Raw genomic sequence first — 18709 nt, forward strand, 5'->3', positions numbered from 1 at the left:
TGCAATATTATTACGTATCACCTTTTGCCCCCCCCCCCCCCCCCCCCCTAATAAAGACATGTCCAAACTTGAGTGTGTGAAGAAGCATTAGAGATTTCAGATGCACGTTAAAAAAAAAAAAAAAAGATTTTGTCACACAGTGTAAATAATATTTCAAAATAAGCATACCTTGTCATATATATTTTTTGTATACAAAAATATGATGCACACAAAGTATATTGAAGACTGAGTGGGAACTGAGTAGTGTAGGGTCTGCCTCAGTGACGCATTATAACACGGGACAGACCAGCGTCTATATGTGAGTGATGGACATCTTCTACATGCTAGAAAATAGTTTTAAGAATTTAATATTATAGATCCGAGAAATATAGAAAATATACGAAAACCAAAATGGTTATATGAGTATCTATATTTGGGGACAGTAATTGTTTTCAAGAATGTATAAGTCTATGTTCTATTATTTTTATATCTATTTGTTGCTTTATACCGTAGCGATGCAGAGTCGAAGTAGAGAAATATGACGTGTGTCTGAAGCTAAACCTTTCAGTTCTGTACAAAACAAGACAAAAGAAATAACCAAAAATGGCTGTAACTGCACTGTATATCAGAGAGAGATACAGCGAGTTTTGGACGGTGTGAACAGCAGACAAACCTAATTTGTATCTGATAGAGTGATTTGTGGGGTCATGACCTTAACACATTGAGCACTTCCGGGACTGCTGAAGGGGGCCGGCGGTTCACCTCCGCTTCACCTCTTCTCTCTTTGGGTTCTTTATATTTTGAAGTCACTCTCCAGGCCGGCTTATATGCATTCACACACTTTTTACCTTGCCACGACCCGATTCTCCCTTAGAACTGTATCTTTTATGTCTTTGGCATGAGCGAATTCGAGAGCAGTGCGATCCCCTTCCAACGGTGCTCCCCTCGCAATCTGTACCGCAGCAGAGCACATACATATAAATGTAATCTATACTCATCTAATCCACAGACTGTGCAAGTAGAAATGTTTTACAGCGTATATATGTATGTAACAGACACAGTGCTTCATGACGCTGCTTTGAACTGACTTTTAGGGGATCCAGACGTTTTCTTTTGGTTTTCTGAACAGAAGCATGTGCAAGTAAATTGTGATTTCTCCACACTGTTTGAGATGTATGTTCTCTTGCTTTTTTTCCCCGAGGATGAGCAGTGCAAGCAGCTGCTAAAGTTACTCCGGATATCGGTGACATTCAATTCAGTGCTGCACATCGCCATTACGCCGTATACATCCTGACAACTGGTGCTATTTTAAATACATCCATGGTGCTTTTTGAGTTTGTTATTTCCTTGCTTCAGACAAAATGTAGCTACACAATCCTGTACTGTACTGTAGGTTGGTGTTTGGCCAGTAACTCATGGCGTTATTGGAGAATAACAACTGATTCCATTCAAGAGTTTGATCCAGTATAAATGGTCACGGATGAGCGTGAGAGGTTTTGCTCTCACTCTGCTGGTGCTTCAGGGAATAAACAGATAGGACTAACATTCTGAGTGGCAAATGTTGAAGGAAGGAAATTTAAAATAGAAAACACATTTCATAATGGTTTCATGTTTTTCTCCACATTGGGTTTTACGACTTTCTGATTGATTTCGGTCTAAAATCTTACAGTGCTTCAAAGTCTAATGTATTGGTGGTTGCGAATATAGAGTTTAAGGTTAATAGTGTACGCACATGATTGCGTTTGGTGCTGAGCCCAGGGTGAGAAGTCATGTTATCCAATTGAGCAAGTGGGGCTCACCGTGAGTTTTGATGCTCCCGATGGTATTTATCTATGAGACAATGTTTAAATCCCTTCAGGGTGTTTGTCTGCTCAAGTAAACACATATACCGACCTACAGAGCTAGACTGTATATACAGGTATAGGTATATAAGCAGCAACATCCACCTGGTGATGGGAAATGGCAAAATTGAGACTTTTCCATACAGCTTCATACATTGAAGTCGAAGTCAACTAAATAGACTCTGCAGCCAAACTGCTCCACATCCCACCACTAGATGGAGGTTGCTGCTTTCATATGAACCCCTTTATGTCGTGTCACTGTTTGTTTGAATGGGTGAAGATCCTAGAAGGCGTCAAAACGTTGTCTCACAAAGATGCAGTTTAAAACTATCGTAACAGGTCTGTGCATCCCTGCTTACACTAAACTGCATCAATACCTTTGGGAGCCTCTGTATATCTGACAGTTTCATGTTCAAGTGCAAGTTTTCATACATCTTTTTTTGGGTTCCAAAATCATACTAAATGCAATACAAGTGTAGAGAAAAAAAACTGTACTGAATTCATTGTCTCCTCCTAATTGTTTGGTCTTCCTGAGATGTTTTGGACTGGTTTGAGTTACAGAATTCATTTTTAATGGGCTTTGTTATTATGACCTTATGGAAAAACAAAACAAAAAAAAAATGTGTGCGTGTGTTCACTGTTAGTTACAGACGTAGACAACTCAGTACCTCAGAATTTCTCTTCATGGAAATCTTTAACCTAGATATGTAACTATCCAGTTTTTATGTTCATCTCTGAGAAGTCAGCGCTCATGATCGTCATGCTTTTTATATTTGTTGGCACAAACACTAACAAGAATGTATGGCTACTGTAATTCCTGCTCACCCCCACTCTTCCTAAAAATTGAAGCTTTTAAAGCAACTAAATTGAAATGTCAGTTTTTTGTATTTCAAATGTCTTGGTATGCTTGTTGTAGTTGTATATTCATAATGGTGTATATTACATCAATTTTTATTTATTAAAATGTTTAAATTTTCTAAGATGATTTGTTCATTGTTATTCAGCATGCATGCCCGTACACCATGTTAAAGCAGCGTGCATCAAAGTTTACATTAGTGACCAATTATGGAAACAATTCACCCCTGCTTACAGATCTGACAAAGAATCCCATCTGACATCTAAACCCTGAAGCTGTTATGCATGAAACCACAACATGCTGAAGTGAACTCAAAGGTTTAACTGGGCATAGACAGATAGACAGTACACACAAAACAGAGTCGCTGCAGAGAAGACAGAGAAGCCTTGAGTTGGACAGCAGGGTGTAGTAAGTAGGAAGACCGTCCTTAAACTGGAAGACCTGGGATCAAGACCACTTGTCGGCAAGCATCCAAGATCTCAGCAAGCTACTGTAACACAGAGGTAGCAGGTAAGTGCACTCTCTACACTTAAGGCCTTAAAACTGAATGTAAAAAAAAAACATTTCCTCTTTTCACAGATGAGGTGAATCCTGGTAAAAGTCATCATCCTGTATTGATCTCCCTTATTAAATCTACACCACAGAACTTGAATGGGCAGAATGGTCCTTCCACTGTTCTTCCAACTACAGCTGTGTGTTAGTTAGTGTTAGTTAGAAATACTACCACTACTGCTACCACTGCAACTACATTACATACATGTAACATACACATGTGTAATATATATGTGAATTGTTTGTATCCCTTTACAATGAGTTATAATATGATGAGTTTACTGACTCATTCCATCCTGGTACTGTACTTTTTGGCACAAATATAATAGTGTGAGGATCTTAGCCTCCAAACATAAGACAGGGAGATGTGTGATATTTGCATAATTTAGTGGTAAACAAGGATAAAGAGACATGGCATTATATATTCAAAATGCCCAAAATCATTAAATTGACTAATTAATTGTAGGCAAACACTGAAGTCCCCTGAAGTGGCCCAGTAATTAGATGTTCCATTTTTTTTTTTTCATGCATTTGTTTTCAAATGCACTATGCTTTGGGGTGAGAATGGTGAGCTTCATGTTATGCAAAGCAATACATTTTAGTTAATTGGGCATTACTTGAAGAATAAGTCTTTATATACAAAACAGTTACATTATTGGACCCCGCAGACAGTGAAGTTCCCCCCATTTTAAATGATGTAACCTGGTTAGAGGCATTCCCCAGGGACTGTTAATTAAAATGCTGTAAACTGACTGGAAGGATTTAAACAGAAAGGAGTGACAATCAAGACCAGGTCCAGTCTGTGAACGGTCTCGTCTGAAAGATCAGACTTGAGAAACCTCAAACATGAAATCCTCTCTTTATTAAATAACAATGTGATGACATTTTTCTTTTTGGCTCATATAAATGGTGAAATTAAAATGTTCATATGATACTGATTACCAAGTTTACAGAGGAACCCTCTGAACCCCTTTTAAAATCACAGTTTAGCATTGACATTGTGATATAACATATCCTAGGCCCCTATGGGAAAAGGAAAAAGAAAATCACAACATACTCTCAAGGACTTGGAGGCGTTGTATACAGAGAAGTCTCATGCTGACTATCTGTCTGTCCAGCTCCTCCTGCAGGACTGAGGAAAAGGAAATAAGCCTGAGGAGTTTTCCCATGGCAACAGGTCACTTCTCTTATCTTTTTGGGATTCAAAAAGCCAAGTAATACACCTCCACACACACACAAACACACACACCTCCCTTAATATCCCTGACCAAAAAAAGGCTTTAGATGTAAATCAATGTTACATCAATATGTAGTAATTACGAACTTGCCTGGAACACAGCGCGATGGGGCTGCGGAGGTTAGTCGATTTCATTTGTTATATTTTGATCAGAGTGGAGATTCTATTAAAGTCCAGTCAAGTTGAAGACAGAGAGGTCGGCCATTTCTCTGGCTCATTGATAGCCTGGCCTTCTACCCTGGCTGCCTCTGTGTTCACCTGTCAGATTTTCTGTTTTGAAGTGTCATTTACCACATGTCAAGAGCCCTCGCTGCCCATATTAAAGGTCATCTACAGAGAAGTTGACTTTATTACTGTGCCTCTGTTTTTGTACTCTAAAAAGGAGGGAAAAGAGGGAGCAGCCATAATAGCACACCTAAGCCCCTGCATTTTTAATGCCACGTTTTAAAATCCAAGAGACACATGAAAACACAAGGCAAAAACACATGGACACAAAGACACACAGATACATGTCTACTGCCCAAAATCAACACATACAATATAGAGCTGTGGTTATATGCAAACACCACACGCACAAACACGTTTACCTGGTTAATTTTACCTGTTCTGTTGTTTCTGATTAAGGTAATTCTCAATGTTCTCTAGTTCGCTGTCCAACCCTTCGTTGTCATTCTTGCACTCCTTGGTGTTTGACTGGAACATTCTCAGCTCTGCTGTTAACGCCTGCGGAGTTGGAGAGAATTTTTTTATTTTATTTTATTTAACCTGTATTTAACCAGGAAAGTCCCATTGAGATTAAGAATCTCTTTTTCAAGGGAGACCTGGCCAAGATCGGCAGCAGCATGAATAAAAACACATAATTACAGACAGAAAACACAAAAGGAGACAAAATTAAAAAGAACTAACCAGGTAAATTAAAAACAATGACATTTTAAGGAATCTGACTCTAATTCTTTCATTTTGGATTTAAAAGCATGTAATGAGATTAATTCATTGAGTTTCAAGTCATTCTGCAACGAGGGTGCAGAATACACAAATGCCCTTTTTCCAATTTCCGTACGGGCATTTGGGACAGAAAGCATAAAGAAGTCCTGAGAACGCAAAGAGTATTGTCCGGCACCTTTCTGCGTGATAAAGACACATAGGTAGTATGGGAGCAGACCAATAATTGCCTTATATATAAAAGTGTACCAGTGACAGAGCCTATGGGTGGCCAGAGCAGGCCATCCTACCCGACAGTATAACTCACAGTGGTGAGTCAGAGCTTTACAATTGGTAAGGAAGCATGGTAAGCTGTATCAACCATATGAAGACACTGAGCAGAGGTATGCATATATAAAAGATCACCATAGTCCAACACAGATAAAAAAGTGGCGGCAACAAGTTGCCAAATTGCAGATTGTATCTAATTGCTTATTTACAATTATGTTGTTTAATGTCAAAATCAAAGTTGGTGGGTAGAAGACTGAATCTGGGTCGAATACTGTAATATTATCATTCTCAAGTAGGCTACAAGGCTCAAGAAAAAAGTATTGTTCAGCATCCTAAGAACCACACCGAGATCAAGCTCAAGACTGAGCACAATAAGGAGTCACAGAATGAGAAGAAATGGTCAGAACTTTTTCATCTTTCCCTAAAATCTATCCAACATGTTTTCATGGTGTGTGAATTAAAAGGGCTTGTTCACACCAAGCTGCTTGGAGAGGTTGACTGGAACTCTGGAGTGTTCACTCCTTGAGTTTGGTTCGTTTGACCAGGTAAGAACAATGCCATTTGACCTTGGGTGGCACCAACTAACTGCACCGAGACGCCTGAAAATGTGAGTCTGGGTCCTCTTACTGTGTAGCATTAAGGACTGGCAACCAAAAATAAAGAGACAGAGGGCTTTAGCTGGCAAGAAAAAAGACGAAGGGATGAAATGAAAATGACTGAGGACCTTCATCTTGTTGTTCCTCTCTCTGATCATCCACTGGCAAAGCTGGAGCTGCTCAGCTGCCTCCGGACCGGGCTGCCACACCAGAATGTACTTCAACTCCACATACAGCTTCTCATTGTCCTTGGTGAGGGAGGGAGAGAGGGAGAGAGAGAGAGAGAGAGAGAGAATAATGTAGAGTTAGTGAGCCTACATACTGAATGAGTGGAAAGGCACTGAATATCGCTGCTGTTACAGAAAAGCCTGGCAACTTTTTTGATTTTTTTTACTTGAACAGAAAATTAACTCTATGTGTCTAAGACATTGAGGTTTATGTTTTTTTGTTCAAATTTAAATCAAGTTGAGAAGTTCTATTCTTGTCAACTATTTAACGCTTTCATTTTACCTTTGACCCCCTTTACACCTGGCATTAAAGCTGGGGTAGGCAACTTTTAAATGAACAAGAATTTGAAAGTATACAACAAAAAAATCCACCCCTCCCTCTCTGCTCTCTGCTCTTCCCTCCCTCCTGTAACTCCTCCCTCCAAATGATGCTCAGGTGGGTGCATGTACAACCATAAAGCTAGTAGTAGGCAATTTATCTAAGAAGCATTTTGATTATATCTGATTACAAGACCTGGTACAGTCACAGAGACCTAAGAGAGATTTTTTCTCAGAGCATTTGATTTATCAATTGCTGTTGGGATGTACAGAGAATTTCACCAAATATTACCAAAATGGCTCTAAAACAATTGCCTAGCCCAGCTTTAATTTGTACCTACATTGTCCACATCAAGTCCACTTTGACTTTCCAAATGTACTTTCTTGAACAAAATTCACACAACCACATCACTTTCCTCCCCCAGTGTTTACATTTTGAAAGAAGCGTGGGTTCGGGTCATTTGGTAGAGGGCGTCAACTCGTCAAGTTGTGTTGTTATGCACTTTTCATTTTCGAAACAGAGCAAGAAGCCGGCTTAGACACCTGACATAACGTAGACGGCAGCAGAGGGGAGGGGAAGGCTGTTTTATGCAGCTGCTTTCATTTCAGCTGTGGGCAGTGGCATCGCTGTTCAGAGGACTGGATACGGAAACAAAGGCAAGACTGCTGAAGTATTTCCACCTACGTAGTTATCGTATGTGGACTAAAAACACAACTGAATTTACACTTGTGTTCAATGTGGCCACAGTGCGCCCCTGGACCAATAGGATAAGACAATTTACTTTTGGCGGTGGTTGTTTAGGGTTAATTAGCCTACTTGTGCTTACCTACAGTGAGAGTGGTGTGTCCAGTGGAATCCAGCTGGTGAAGGCAATATGCAATTAAGGGCAGAAACGTAGTTTACTTTAATTACGCGCACAAGTTCGCAAGATGGCTGTCACGCGTATCCTGCGGTCCTGGGAAAGCTTTTTGTGCACATCCACAAAAAATTACGTTACGTGTCTGCAAGGTGCAATATGCACATACCCACAGTATAGGCAGTAACCACAACTTTATGCCCAGTGATGTGACAGATGCCAGGACAGATGGCGGAATCATTTGAAGAGAAGCTGACAGAACATGTCCACAACTACCAACATCTTCTCTTTAATAGCTGCCGATAAATTTGCAGCATTTTAGGGATACATTGAAACATGCTAAATTAAATGGAAGCAAATCCACAACCATTATGTCTGTGCACAGTGCAAAATGCTGAAGAAACAGAGTGGAGATGGGGCTGATGGCATGTTTTGCTCCCCAAAATCTCTATACATTGACCAACTTTTGATTTTGTGGCAGCCATGCTGATCTTGTGGCGGTGCCACAGATGAGCCTATGGGAAAACTGGATTAATCCAAGGCGGTGTGTGTGCATGTGTGCGTGTGTGTACGTGGGTGCGCTTATGAGTGAGTGCAGAGTGTTTACCTGTAGTAAGAGCTCGTTGTCCACCGCTTCTTGGGACTTGGCGATCAGGCGTTTCTGTAAGGAATGAATCTTCAGGATGAGCTCGTATTTGCTGGGGTCACTGGCCTGTGGGGAGAGTCATTTACAGAATGTTAACGGCCGTCACAGACAGAGACGTGACCTTTTCTTCTCTGCATAACTTGCGTTTACTCTGCTCAGTGTGTGAAGGGTCTTAATTCTTTTTAGAGAGATTGCTTTGAACATCTTGTCCATATCACTTACACATACTTTCAACTAGCATAGTACCCCTTTACCAATTACACCATTTTAGTCCTTTTAGCTGACACTCTTTTAAGTCACAATGAGTGAGCAGGCAAGTGTCCAGTGTCCTGCTAACATTAAAGCAAGCCCACACACAAGTCCTTCACCTCCAGCATTCTCCAGCGGTGAATTTTCATGGGTTTCTCCAGCTGTTCCTCCATGGCGCGGTACCTCGTCCTCTCTCTGAGCAGCTCCCTCTGCAGGTGGAAGAGCTCCCGCCTGCAACACGGCCCACACAACCACATGTCACACTCTTTTTAATCTGTCTTCATAATTAAGTTTCTCACAGATAAATAGCACAAAAAAACTCTGTGCAAAGACAGGATGGATAGATATCAAAACAAAGCACAGGGTAGCAGATAAATAAACTTGATGATACATACTAGAGAGCTTTGGGTGATGCCTGTGTCTGCAAACACACACATGCAGAGACATCTGAAAAAGTGTGGAGCAAGAGTGGATAATGGACATAATGGTACAAAGCCATCCACAGGAGGCCAGGGCCATCAACATAACATAGACCCACATGTATAGATGTGCATGTGCTTGCATGTGTGTGATTCCTAGGGGTCCATCTGGTTGCCTGCAGAATTTCAGCTTTCCATTCAGTGGTTGGCAGCTCATGAGCCAGTTACTGGGAGTAGCATATGGTGCGTTCTGTACGGTTCTCCTGACTCCACAATTAGTGGAGATGTGGGTGGGTTGGGAGAAATGTACCAATACTGTATGTGTCTCCCTAGACACACAGGGCTTTCTATAGTTACAGGATCTCCGGGGGATGGAATGAACAAGAATAATTGGAAAGGGTTTAGAGAGGCAAGTGAAGTATTCCATCACTGCAGCCCCATCCATTTCATCTTGAAATATCATCATGAAATTCCTTGTGAAACCAGCCTTTTCTGAGGAGAGGGGAGAAGACGTAAGACCCAAGTGTCCATAGGTCCTACTTTCTATCTCGCTCCATCTCGCTCCCTCTTTCTTTGAATCCTACCCTTCTTTTTACCTTGCGAGGCAGCTGGATTCGCGAGATCACGATCACGCAAGAATCCATCTTGCCAGGATTCAAGTTATGCGTTTGTGGCCGAACCACAGCGGTGCGGACCAATCAGCGTCCTATGAGGGCAGCTGGGGGCGTGGTTTACGACAGTGAGAAGCGACTGTTCGAACAATGGCGGTTCCTAAAGAGGGTAGCGTAGATGCTGCTATAACATCAGTTATTTCTGAACTCCCAACTGGCTTCGGCAAGAGTTTGTTTATATGGTTCGTTGATCTGATTGGCTGAAGTTAGCCCGTGATAGACGGTGATAGACAGATGGTTCAGCCAATCACCTGCCAAGTATTTTTTGAAAGTGCCTGCCCTTTTCCAAACAGTTTCCAATGACGACTTCCCAGATGGTTCTGTGTAACAAACCATCTGGGAAATCAGGTTACCCTTCTTCTACTCAACACTAAAACCACTGCATTGTGTCTGTAGCCTCTCTTTGTCCTTGTCTTTTACCTCAGGTCTTCTGCATTAGGTACAGTCTTGTCCAGGTTGCCCTTCTCGTGACGGAGCCGCTTGATCTCCTGCTTGAGTAGGCAGAAGTCCTCCACCTGCTGGTTGTACTGGACATCCCCTTTGGTCAGGATGGATTGCTGGATGGTGATCTTCTCGTACAGCAGCTCCCGCTCCTCGTTGCGGCGCAACAGCTGCTTGCCCAGGTTGTCCCGCTCTCTGATCACCTTGGCCATAGTGAAAGTGAATAATAAACACACAAATAAACACACAACAGGGTGGGAAATTAACACCAGTAAAAATTTACTTAATGCACTTACTATGTAGGGATAGGACGATATGCTTATCCCACGATATGATTCGATATGCGACATGGGCTTCACAATTCGATTCAACCACGATACGATGTAACAAATAAAAGCTCAATAACAACAATGTCTGACTGTGCAGAATTAGGTTTATTTCTGAGCCACAAATCGTTCTAGCAATGGCACTGGCTTGCTGGAATTTAAACACAAAGTGCAAATAATATAATTTCACGGAGAGCTTGTGAAGTTGTGATGGGCAAGCCATCTCATTTGTGATTACTACAGCAGAAGCTGATATTGTCACATTTTTGTATTGCAATATATTGAATTTTGATACATTGTCCCATCCCCATGTGTTTTACTAGATACAGTACCCATGATTAACACACAAGCCATTTGGCAATTCTTGGATCCAAAGTTTCTTGCGGGCCTTTTGGCTGTCAATCTGGTCTTGCTGCCTTCAGGCACTCCTCATAAGCTCCTACTTCCGAGGTTGACAGTCGTAATTACAACTCATCGTGTATTCAAGTACTTTTTAGAGAATTAACAAAACGGACCCTGACACAAAGGTAGCTGTTTTTGCAGACTATTTAAGAAATTAAGTGGTACAGAGCTCGGCTACTTCGTGCTGCCACAGCAAAATGAAGAAAAGAATATTTGCGTTTTGTAACTGAGAGTTTAATAATTTTATTGTTGCTGAAAGTTGTTGTATGCGTGACACCTAAATGTTCAACAAAGGTCGAGAACGTCACATTTTAAAATAGTAGTAAATAATGATTCAAAGTTTGGCTCTTTTATGAGATTGGGTTCTTTGAATCACTCAGTGAAAAGATTTGTTCAATTGATTCTTTTGTTCATTTGATTCAGTTGGCAACTGTACGCCGGTGAGAGAGGGAAGACTTCCGCTGAACAATGAACAGCAGTGGATTAGCTCCATGTGATTCTCGTTCACTCTATGTACTTACCCCCATTCTAAACCGGATGGGTCTCAGCTGCGTGTCTTCATCTGTCTCTCAGAACAGAAACGCTCCCATTTTAATCACTGCTGCTGTCTACACCCGCTATACCCTACTAAACAGTGTTTAGTAGGGTATAGCTAAACAGTGTTTAGTAGGGAAATGACTCTGTGTCAAGACAGGGGGTTTTCGGGTATTCAGATGGTGTTTAGCGATGCTGCAGACCTCGACTTTGGTCTCTTACATCCCTGCAGTTGTCAGGGGAGCCGGTGTGCTCATTGAAGCAAGGAAAACTCACAACCCCTTTTCCTTTTCCTCTCTTGGTGTCTGTTTCTTCACATCTCTCTCTCTGTTCCTTTACCTGGTCCAGTTGTTTCTTCTGTCGGATCTGCTCAGCATCGGCGTCGGCTATGATCTTGTGCAGTTTTTGCTCTTCTGCCTTCTGGCTGTCATTGCGCTGCTTTGTTTCCTCCACCTGCTGCTTCATTGACTGCCGATCCCCCTGTAGCAGGACACAGAGAGGGGTTCACACACAGACACACACTTATTAGTGTGGTAAATATGGTTCCCGAGAGCCCAGTACAATATCGCATTACCATTATCACTACCTACACTACACTTACATTCCAAGTATAGATCTACCCCAAGAATGTACTGTAGCACACCTGAGGGAGCGGAAGAGCAGATTTTTATGGGAAACTGGTAAACACAAAGCATCCTAATACTTATATAGTTGCTAAAAATGAGCTTCTGGACTTGGCACAAATTACATTAACTTAAAAGGCAAAAAAGGATAAAATCTCAGTGTAATCATTTAATAATTTTGTTCATCGATTTTCCTCAAAACTGAGCAAAATCGCATATCTCACTAAGATTAGCTGCAGTACCTTCAGGGCCTCATTGTCCTTCACCACCCGCTTATTCTCCTGCTGATCCTTAGCCAGGGCCAAATCCTTCCCACTGACCTCATTCCTCAGCTGGAAGACCTGGCCGTTCATCATCTTCAGCTTCCTCTTCATCTCCGTGATGTCATCCTGGGCCAGACAGACAGACGGTACAGGACTGACTGACAGACTGAGCGACTAACGAGTTGAACATCAGTTGTGGACAGCAGCACACATCGTCCCTACCTGAGCCTCAATGTAGTTTTTGCTGTAGAGGTTCCTTTCAGACGTGACAGTGTCAAGCAGGTTCTCTTGCAGTTTGTGCTTGTGCTCCAACTCAGTGACCTTCTTCTTGCCCTCAAAGATCTCCATCTCTTTTACTTCAATGTCATCCAGGTGTTGCTTCACCTGTGGAAGGGAGGGAAGTCTTACTCCACACAGACAGGAGGGCTCCATATGATACAGGCCAAGGCTAATGGGCAGGATTCCCACCCTTGGAGTAATATAAATAATTCCTTGATTTCCATAAACACAAATGTTTGACTGCTGATGTTTGAGTAAGTCCTGACTCAGTAAACCCCATGCATGTGACACATTATTTGCGAGTACAATTTGACATGGTTCTGCCCTGAACTTAGCTGGGTGGCTGTGATGGTGCATGACCTGCCTTCTGCGTGATGCTGCTGGTCTTGTTGATGTAGCGGTCACGGTCTTTTTCCAACTGTTGGATGATCTTGCGCTGCTTCTGGGCCTCCTGGTGGTAGTTGTGGATCTCCTGGTTCAGGCTCTTCTTGTCCTGCTCTTGTAGCTTCACAAGGTTCTGCTGCTCCTCTGTTGCTTGTGCAGCTTTGATCATGTTCTGATGATGGGGAAACACATGCAGTCACACAGGCACACTGAGGCGCACACACAAATACAAGCACATACACTACATGGCCAAAAGTCTGTGGACACTTGCCCATCTCATTCCAGAATCATGGGCATTAATATGGAGTCAGTCCCCACATATCTGGGAAGGCTTTCCACTAGATGTTGGAACACTGCTGCAGGGATTTGCTTCCATTCAGCCACAAGTGCATTAGTGAGGTCGGGCACTAATGTTGGGCGATTAGGCCTGGCTCGAAGTTGGCATGGACCTAGCTTTATGCTGAACCAGGAAAGGGCCTTCCCCAAACTGTTGCCACAAAGGTGGAAGCACACAGTTGTCTAGAATGAAGTGTGATTCATCACTCCAGAGAATACGTTTCCAGTGCTCCAGAGTCCAATGGCAGCGAGCTTTACACCACTCAAGCCGACGCTTGGCATTGCGCATGGTGATCTTAGGCTTGTGTGTGGCTGCTCAGCCATGGAAACCTATTTCATGAAGCTACTGACAGCAGCTACAGGTAGCTACAAGCAACAGTTGGTGTGCTGACGTTGCTTCCGCAGAGTTTAGAACACGGTAGTGATTGTTGCAACCGAGGACAGACAATTTGTAAACGCTACGCACTTCAGCACTCGGCGGTCCCGCTCTGTGAGCTTGTGTGGCACCACTTCTTGGCTGAGCTGTTGTTGTTCCTAGACGTTTCCACTTCACAATAACAGCACTTACTTAACCGGGGCAGCTGTAGCAGGGCAGAAATTTGACAAACTGATGTGTTGGAAAGGTGGCATCCTATGACAGTGCCATGTTGAAAGTCAGAGAGTTCTTCTGTACAGCCCATTCTACTGCCAGTGTTTGTCTATGGAGATTGAATGGCTGTGTGCTTGCTTGTCAGCAATGGGTGTGGCTGAAATAGCCGACGACATTTCTTCCACTCTCTCTCTCCATCAAGCCACAATAGCTCACATGAATTGGTGTGTCTTGGCATGCTAGTGTGTGGCGCAGTCCTGCCTGAGCCAATTACATATGAATGGGCATTCAGGTATGTCTTGTTGCAGTGTAGCAGTTGTATCATAAGATTTATACTAAAACGAGGAGGCATCTTCATGTGGGCTCTGACAGGAATAGGTGACTGGAAGTGACAATATACCTTACACCATTCCCTCTGTGTCCAATAACCTGCAGTCCAGCACATACCTTATTCAAAATGTCTCTGCCTCTGACCAGCTCATTTTTCCTGTATGCTTTGGCTTGCTTTTGGGAAGCCTCAAGTTCTGCACAGGGAGGAAGAAAGGGGGAAAGTATGTATTAATAGTCAAACCCAGTTTGTTTTTGATATTCATCTTTTTCATGTCTGAAGGAAAAAAGTGAAAATTATCAGGTGAGAGGCACAAAAAATAGTCAGGAGAGAAAGAAAAAAATAGGTAAAAAGCTAAAAACAGAGACAGACAGATAAACATGGAGAAAAAGCTGAGAGAGAGAATGTGAGAAACACAAATAGAGACACAGAGATCAAATGTTACAAAGCAAAAGAGAGACCAGTGCATACAGTGTCAGAAAGCATGAGCATCAGGTTGTAATAAGAAATGGTCACTTCACCGTAAATGAGACTGTTGACCCCAATGTCAGCTCCTGGACTGCCATCCATCACCCCGGCGACACTTATTAATGTGACAGAGCTTTTTAGCTCATCTATCACAACATCAGACAGCCCATCAAGAATACTCAGGTAAGGACAGGCGCTAATTGCTGAGATGATTCATTACTCAGACCTAGCCTCTCTCTTTAACACTAGGACGGGAATTTTTAAATTTTGAACTGAAGTATCTTAACTACTCTTAACTCTTAACTTTTCCATTTTCAAATCATATAAGTAAATTGGTGTATGATCAATTTTGCCCCCTTTTCAGATGTTATTCAACGAGTCCATTTTGACAGACAGTTTCCATGGAGACAGACTCTGACACATCTTGTGCCATGGCTCCTGAATTTGAAATTATGAAAACTATATTATGAAAAAAACAATAAAATATTTCATATATTGATTTTTAATTTTGATTGCAACAGCTTATGTCAAGGAGTCCATCTTTTCAATTTTGTTTGATTTTATCCCCTGCTGCTTATGAAAACAATATTATACAATTGTAAAGGTGCATTTGATTTATTTAGGGCTATTTGTCTATTTCTAACCATGTGATCTTGTTTGTCTCTTTTCTAATGCCCACAATTATGTTGTAATTATGTTGATTTTTCAGCAAAGTATTGCTACTGTAAGAACAGCCTTATTAAAATTTCTGTACCCCAAACATTCCCTCCCCCAGCCATCCAAACTGCTGATGTCCCTGCCAGTAATAACACCTGCTTTTCATTCACGTGGTATTTACATGGTTCTTTGGCCTCTGTGTAGCTCAATGACCAGGTGAAACTGGAATTTGTCGGTCGGTTCCCTATTAGCTGCACAACAAAGTGTTGTAAAAGCGCCGACCTCCACCAAGGTTCGTGCTATTATTGGGATCCGGATCCGCTCCAAAAATTAATGGGTTACTCCTTGGCCCATGCTACACCCTTCCACCAAGTTTCATGAAAATCGGGCCAGTAGTTTTTCCGTAATCCTGCTAACAGGCAAACAAACAGACAACAAACAAACGGCACCGAAAACATAACCTCCTTGGCGGAGGTAATTAAGGTGACCTGAACAAGAAGAATTAAAAAACATCCAGTCATTGCCTCTATAATTTCTATTCATTTAGCAATACATGAACCAAACCATGCATTTAAGTTTCACTTTTTACTCCAACTACTCTCAGGCTAAAGAATCATCTGATTAATCATGAAAACACAGTAGTTTATCTAGACAGGGACAGTTGTGACAGGGAGGGACGGCCTGGGACAGAGAGGCGGAGACGGTTCATGTCGTGTGTCGGTGTATGTGCGTGTGTGTGTGTGTGATGTGCCTTGAATCTGTTGGAACCTCTTCTGGGCGGCCTCTCTCATCTTCGTTAGCTTGGCAGTCTCCTGCCGCATCTGACTCACCTCCTCTTCTTTCATCTGAGGGCAGACAAAAAGGGATGGAGAGCCAATTATTGTGTTACCAGCATTAGGGCTATCATGCAATTTTCCCCTCCATTCTCAAGAGGATCACACTGTTACTGGTTGGGGCAAAAATAATTTCATTTTATCCCTTTTTTTCTGGTGGTTGAATACATTTTTACTACTATGCATTTTAGTAATTATTTGAAAGACCTTTTGCTATGGATAGCCTTTCTTTTTACTGTAGTAGTATTTGTCTCAGGTCACAACATTGGTATCTGAACAATATGTTATGCATTAGAGTTATAAGTGTGCGGCTACCTGTTGTAAGTGTTTGGTGGAATACAGTTCAACAGATGTACTTGTTTCTGTCTTATTCTATTACATGATGAACTGTGTCTAAGCAGAGCCCCCTTGTGGTTGCATAGAATTCATCACCGATGACAAATCATCCCAGAGCATGTATCCTCTAGTAATTAGGACTCCAGATCTTTCTAAGCATAAAGACTCACAATGTGAACCCAATAGCTTTTCTTTTCTCCGTACTGTTTCAGCACAGTGTTGCCTCACACTGGAGGAGGCCTTTGATGGAGTTGTAGTGACTAGTATGTGACTTTGCAATTAGGGCTCTATGTATGTCTTTAATCTGAGGTTTGTGAACTTACTATCAGCTCTGTGACTCTTGCTCTTTTTCTCAATCTTTCTCTCTACACACATTCAAAAATATGCACACAGACACACACACAAACATTCTAAACATATACAAACATTCATGCACAAATACACAGGGGAAGTGGAGCTGTTTCTCTGCTGCTCAGGTGTGTGTAGCTGGTGGCCCAACATGCAGCCTACCTTCAGGTCGTTTTCCTTCTGCTGACTTTCCAAGGAGAGCTGTTCATTGGCCGATGAGAGCTGCTCGCCCTCCTGGTGGAGCTCGGTGTTCCTCACTTGTGTCTGCTCCTTGGTGACTTGGTTGTTCAAGGTCTGTCAGAGGAGGGTTTTGGGGTGGGGCACAAGTCAAATGACATGTTCTCAATATCTATATGAACATCTAAACTCCCCACAGCAGAGCATGCTGTCACTGTGATATCTTGGTGTGGGACAGTGTGTAAAAGAGGGAGTATGTTGAATTAGGTTTGTTTCACATCATGTATATTCTATTTTAACCGCTTTATTGTTTTATTAGTCTTTTACTGCTTATTTTTATTGTGCTTTTTTATACTGTTTATACTCTATTTGTCTAACCCTACTGACTCCTATTTATTTTTGCTCCTGCAATAAACTAATTTGCCCACAGGGATGAATAAATTTTCATCTTTCTACTGTCTATCTATCTATCTGTCGATCTATCTATCTTTTACAAAGTGGTAAAAACAAGTAAAACCCACTTTGTGAATTAGGCCATACCAGAGCCATACACCAGACATGCCACACCATATTGTAGCCTCTCATGTTCTGGCAATATACCTTCTTCAGAGATGTAATTGTTGTCTGATCCTCCTGGGCGAGCTTCAGGGGAGTGTCAGTTTTGGTGGTGTTGGACACAATCTCTGCATTCAGTCTCTTCTCACTGTCCTGGGACTTCCTCAGCGCATGGGAGAGTTTCTCGTACTCCACATGGAACTCGTCCGTGCTCTTGTCCCCAACCAGCTCACTGAGGACCACCTGCAACTCTTTCTCCAAGGACTCAAAGGTGTCCTCTCCCTCCTCCTGTCCTGGGTCCTGGGAATTGACAAATGGAGTCACAAACCACACCAAATTGCACCAAGGCTGTGTGTGAGAGTGAGAAGCGTAAACTAAATTATAGGCGACCGGACTTGGTTCCTATGAAAATGGAGTTTCTAGTTAATATAATGTATGATCCCAGGGCACCTGAAATTAATTACACCTGAACTCCCTGTGCTGTGGACCTGTATGACTAACGTTAAATCAGTTGCTCAACAAACAAGCTAATGCAGTCAAATGATATGTGATACACATGCAATCGTACAAAGTCAGAAGCTACCGTTTAGTTAAGTGTTTAACTTTACCATTAACGTAAATGCTTTTGCTTTGTTTTTGATTCTGTACGCTAATATCGACACAGCAGAAAGTTAACGTTAGCTAGCAAAGAAAACTACCAGTGCAGGTTCCATGCAGTCTGGTCTGACATCAGATTTGACCAAAACATCAACTTTAATGTTCTTCTTTGAGCCAAATAAAAGTATGTTTTAGGTTCGTTATCTCACTGGGTGTAACGTTATCTTGGAAGACTTAACGTTAACTTAAGTTAACTCTAACGTGGCGCACTTTAACTAGTTAGGTTTACAAAATTGTGTTGTAACGTCCATAAGACCAAAACACTAGGCAACAGGACTTACCTTCATTGTGGTTATCTAAATCAAACCATTAAATGTTTATAATTTGTGTCTTGTTATAGCGTTGAATCGTGTAGCGTTGGTTTTAGTTTTCTCAATGCTGTTGTTGCTGGTTACGTAGCAACGGCTGATCTCGCGAGAGGCAGAGCCGCAGGTTTTGTGTTGTGATGTGATCCTCTGCCTGACACTGGCCACCTTGACAGTCCCATGCAAAATGAAAAATAATTTAATTTCG

The 18709-nt window shown here is 42.0% G+C and overlaps 1 protein-coding gene across 1 annotated transcript; it reads right to left on the reverse strand.

Annotated features, from left to right (window-relative positions):
- Positions 1 to 4784: 4784 nt before the first annotated feature.
- LOC139644714 (cilia- and flagella-associated protein 58-like) lies at positions 4785 to 18483 on the reverse strand. The gene is made up of 15 exons (XM_071520172.1): positions 18478 to 18483; positions 17585 to 17839; positions 16970 to 17101; positions 16042 to 16135; positions 14285 to 14361; positions 12893 to 13084; positions 12472 to 12633; positions 12229 to 12375; positions 11703 to 11843; positions 10081 to 10304; positions 8690 to 8801; positions 8283 to 8387; positions 6402 to 6521; positions 5067 to 5188; positions 4785 to 4839 (listed from the first exon to the last, which is right to left on the reverse strand). The coding sequence occupies exons 1-15, from the start codon at positions 18481 to 18483 to the stop codon at positions 4785 to 4787; spliced, it is 1944 nt and encodes a 647-aa protein (XP_071376273.1).
- Between the last annotated feature and the right edge of the window lie 226 nt (positions 18484 to 18709).

Source organism: Centroberyx affinis, unplaced genomic scaffold (assembly GCF_046629955.1).
Source record: "Centroberyx affinis isolate AG114_WGS23_722 - 3 ecotype Tasmania unplaced genomic scaffold, CSIRO-AGI_Caff_v1 ptg000776l_1, whole genome shotgun sequence".
Classification (NCBI taxonomy): domain Eukaryota; kingdom Metazoa; phylum Chordata; class Actinopteri; order Beryciformes; family Berycidae; genus Centroberyx; species Centroberyx affinis.

Excerpts from the sequence above, each read along its gene's own strand:
- LOC139644714 (XM_071520172.1), bottom strand. Across the intron at positions 13,085-14,284 it reads GCAGAGACATTTTGAATAAG|AACATGATCAAAGCTGCACA; the intron begins GTATGTGCTGGA and ends CCCCATCATCAG. Across the intron at positions 6,522-8,282 it reads ACAACGAGCTCTTACTACAG|GACAATGAGAAGCTGTATGT; the intron begins GTAAACACTCTG and ends TCCCTCACCAAG.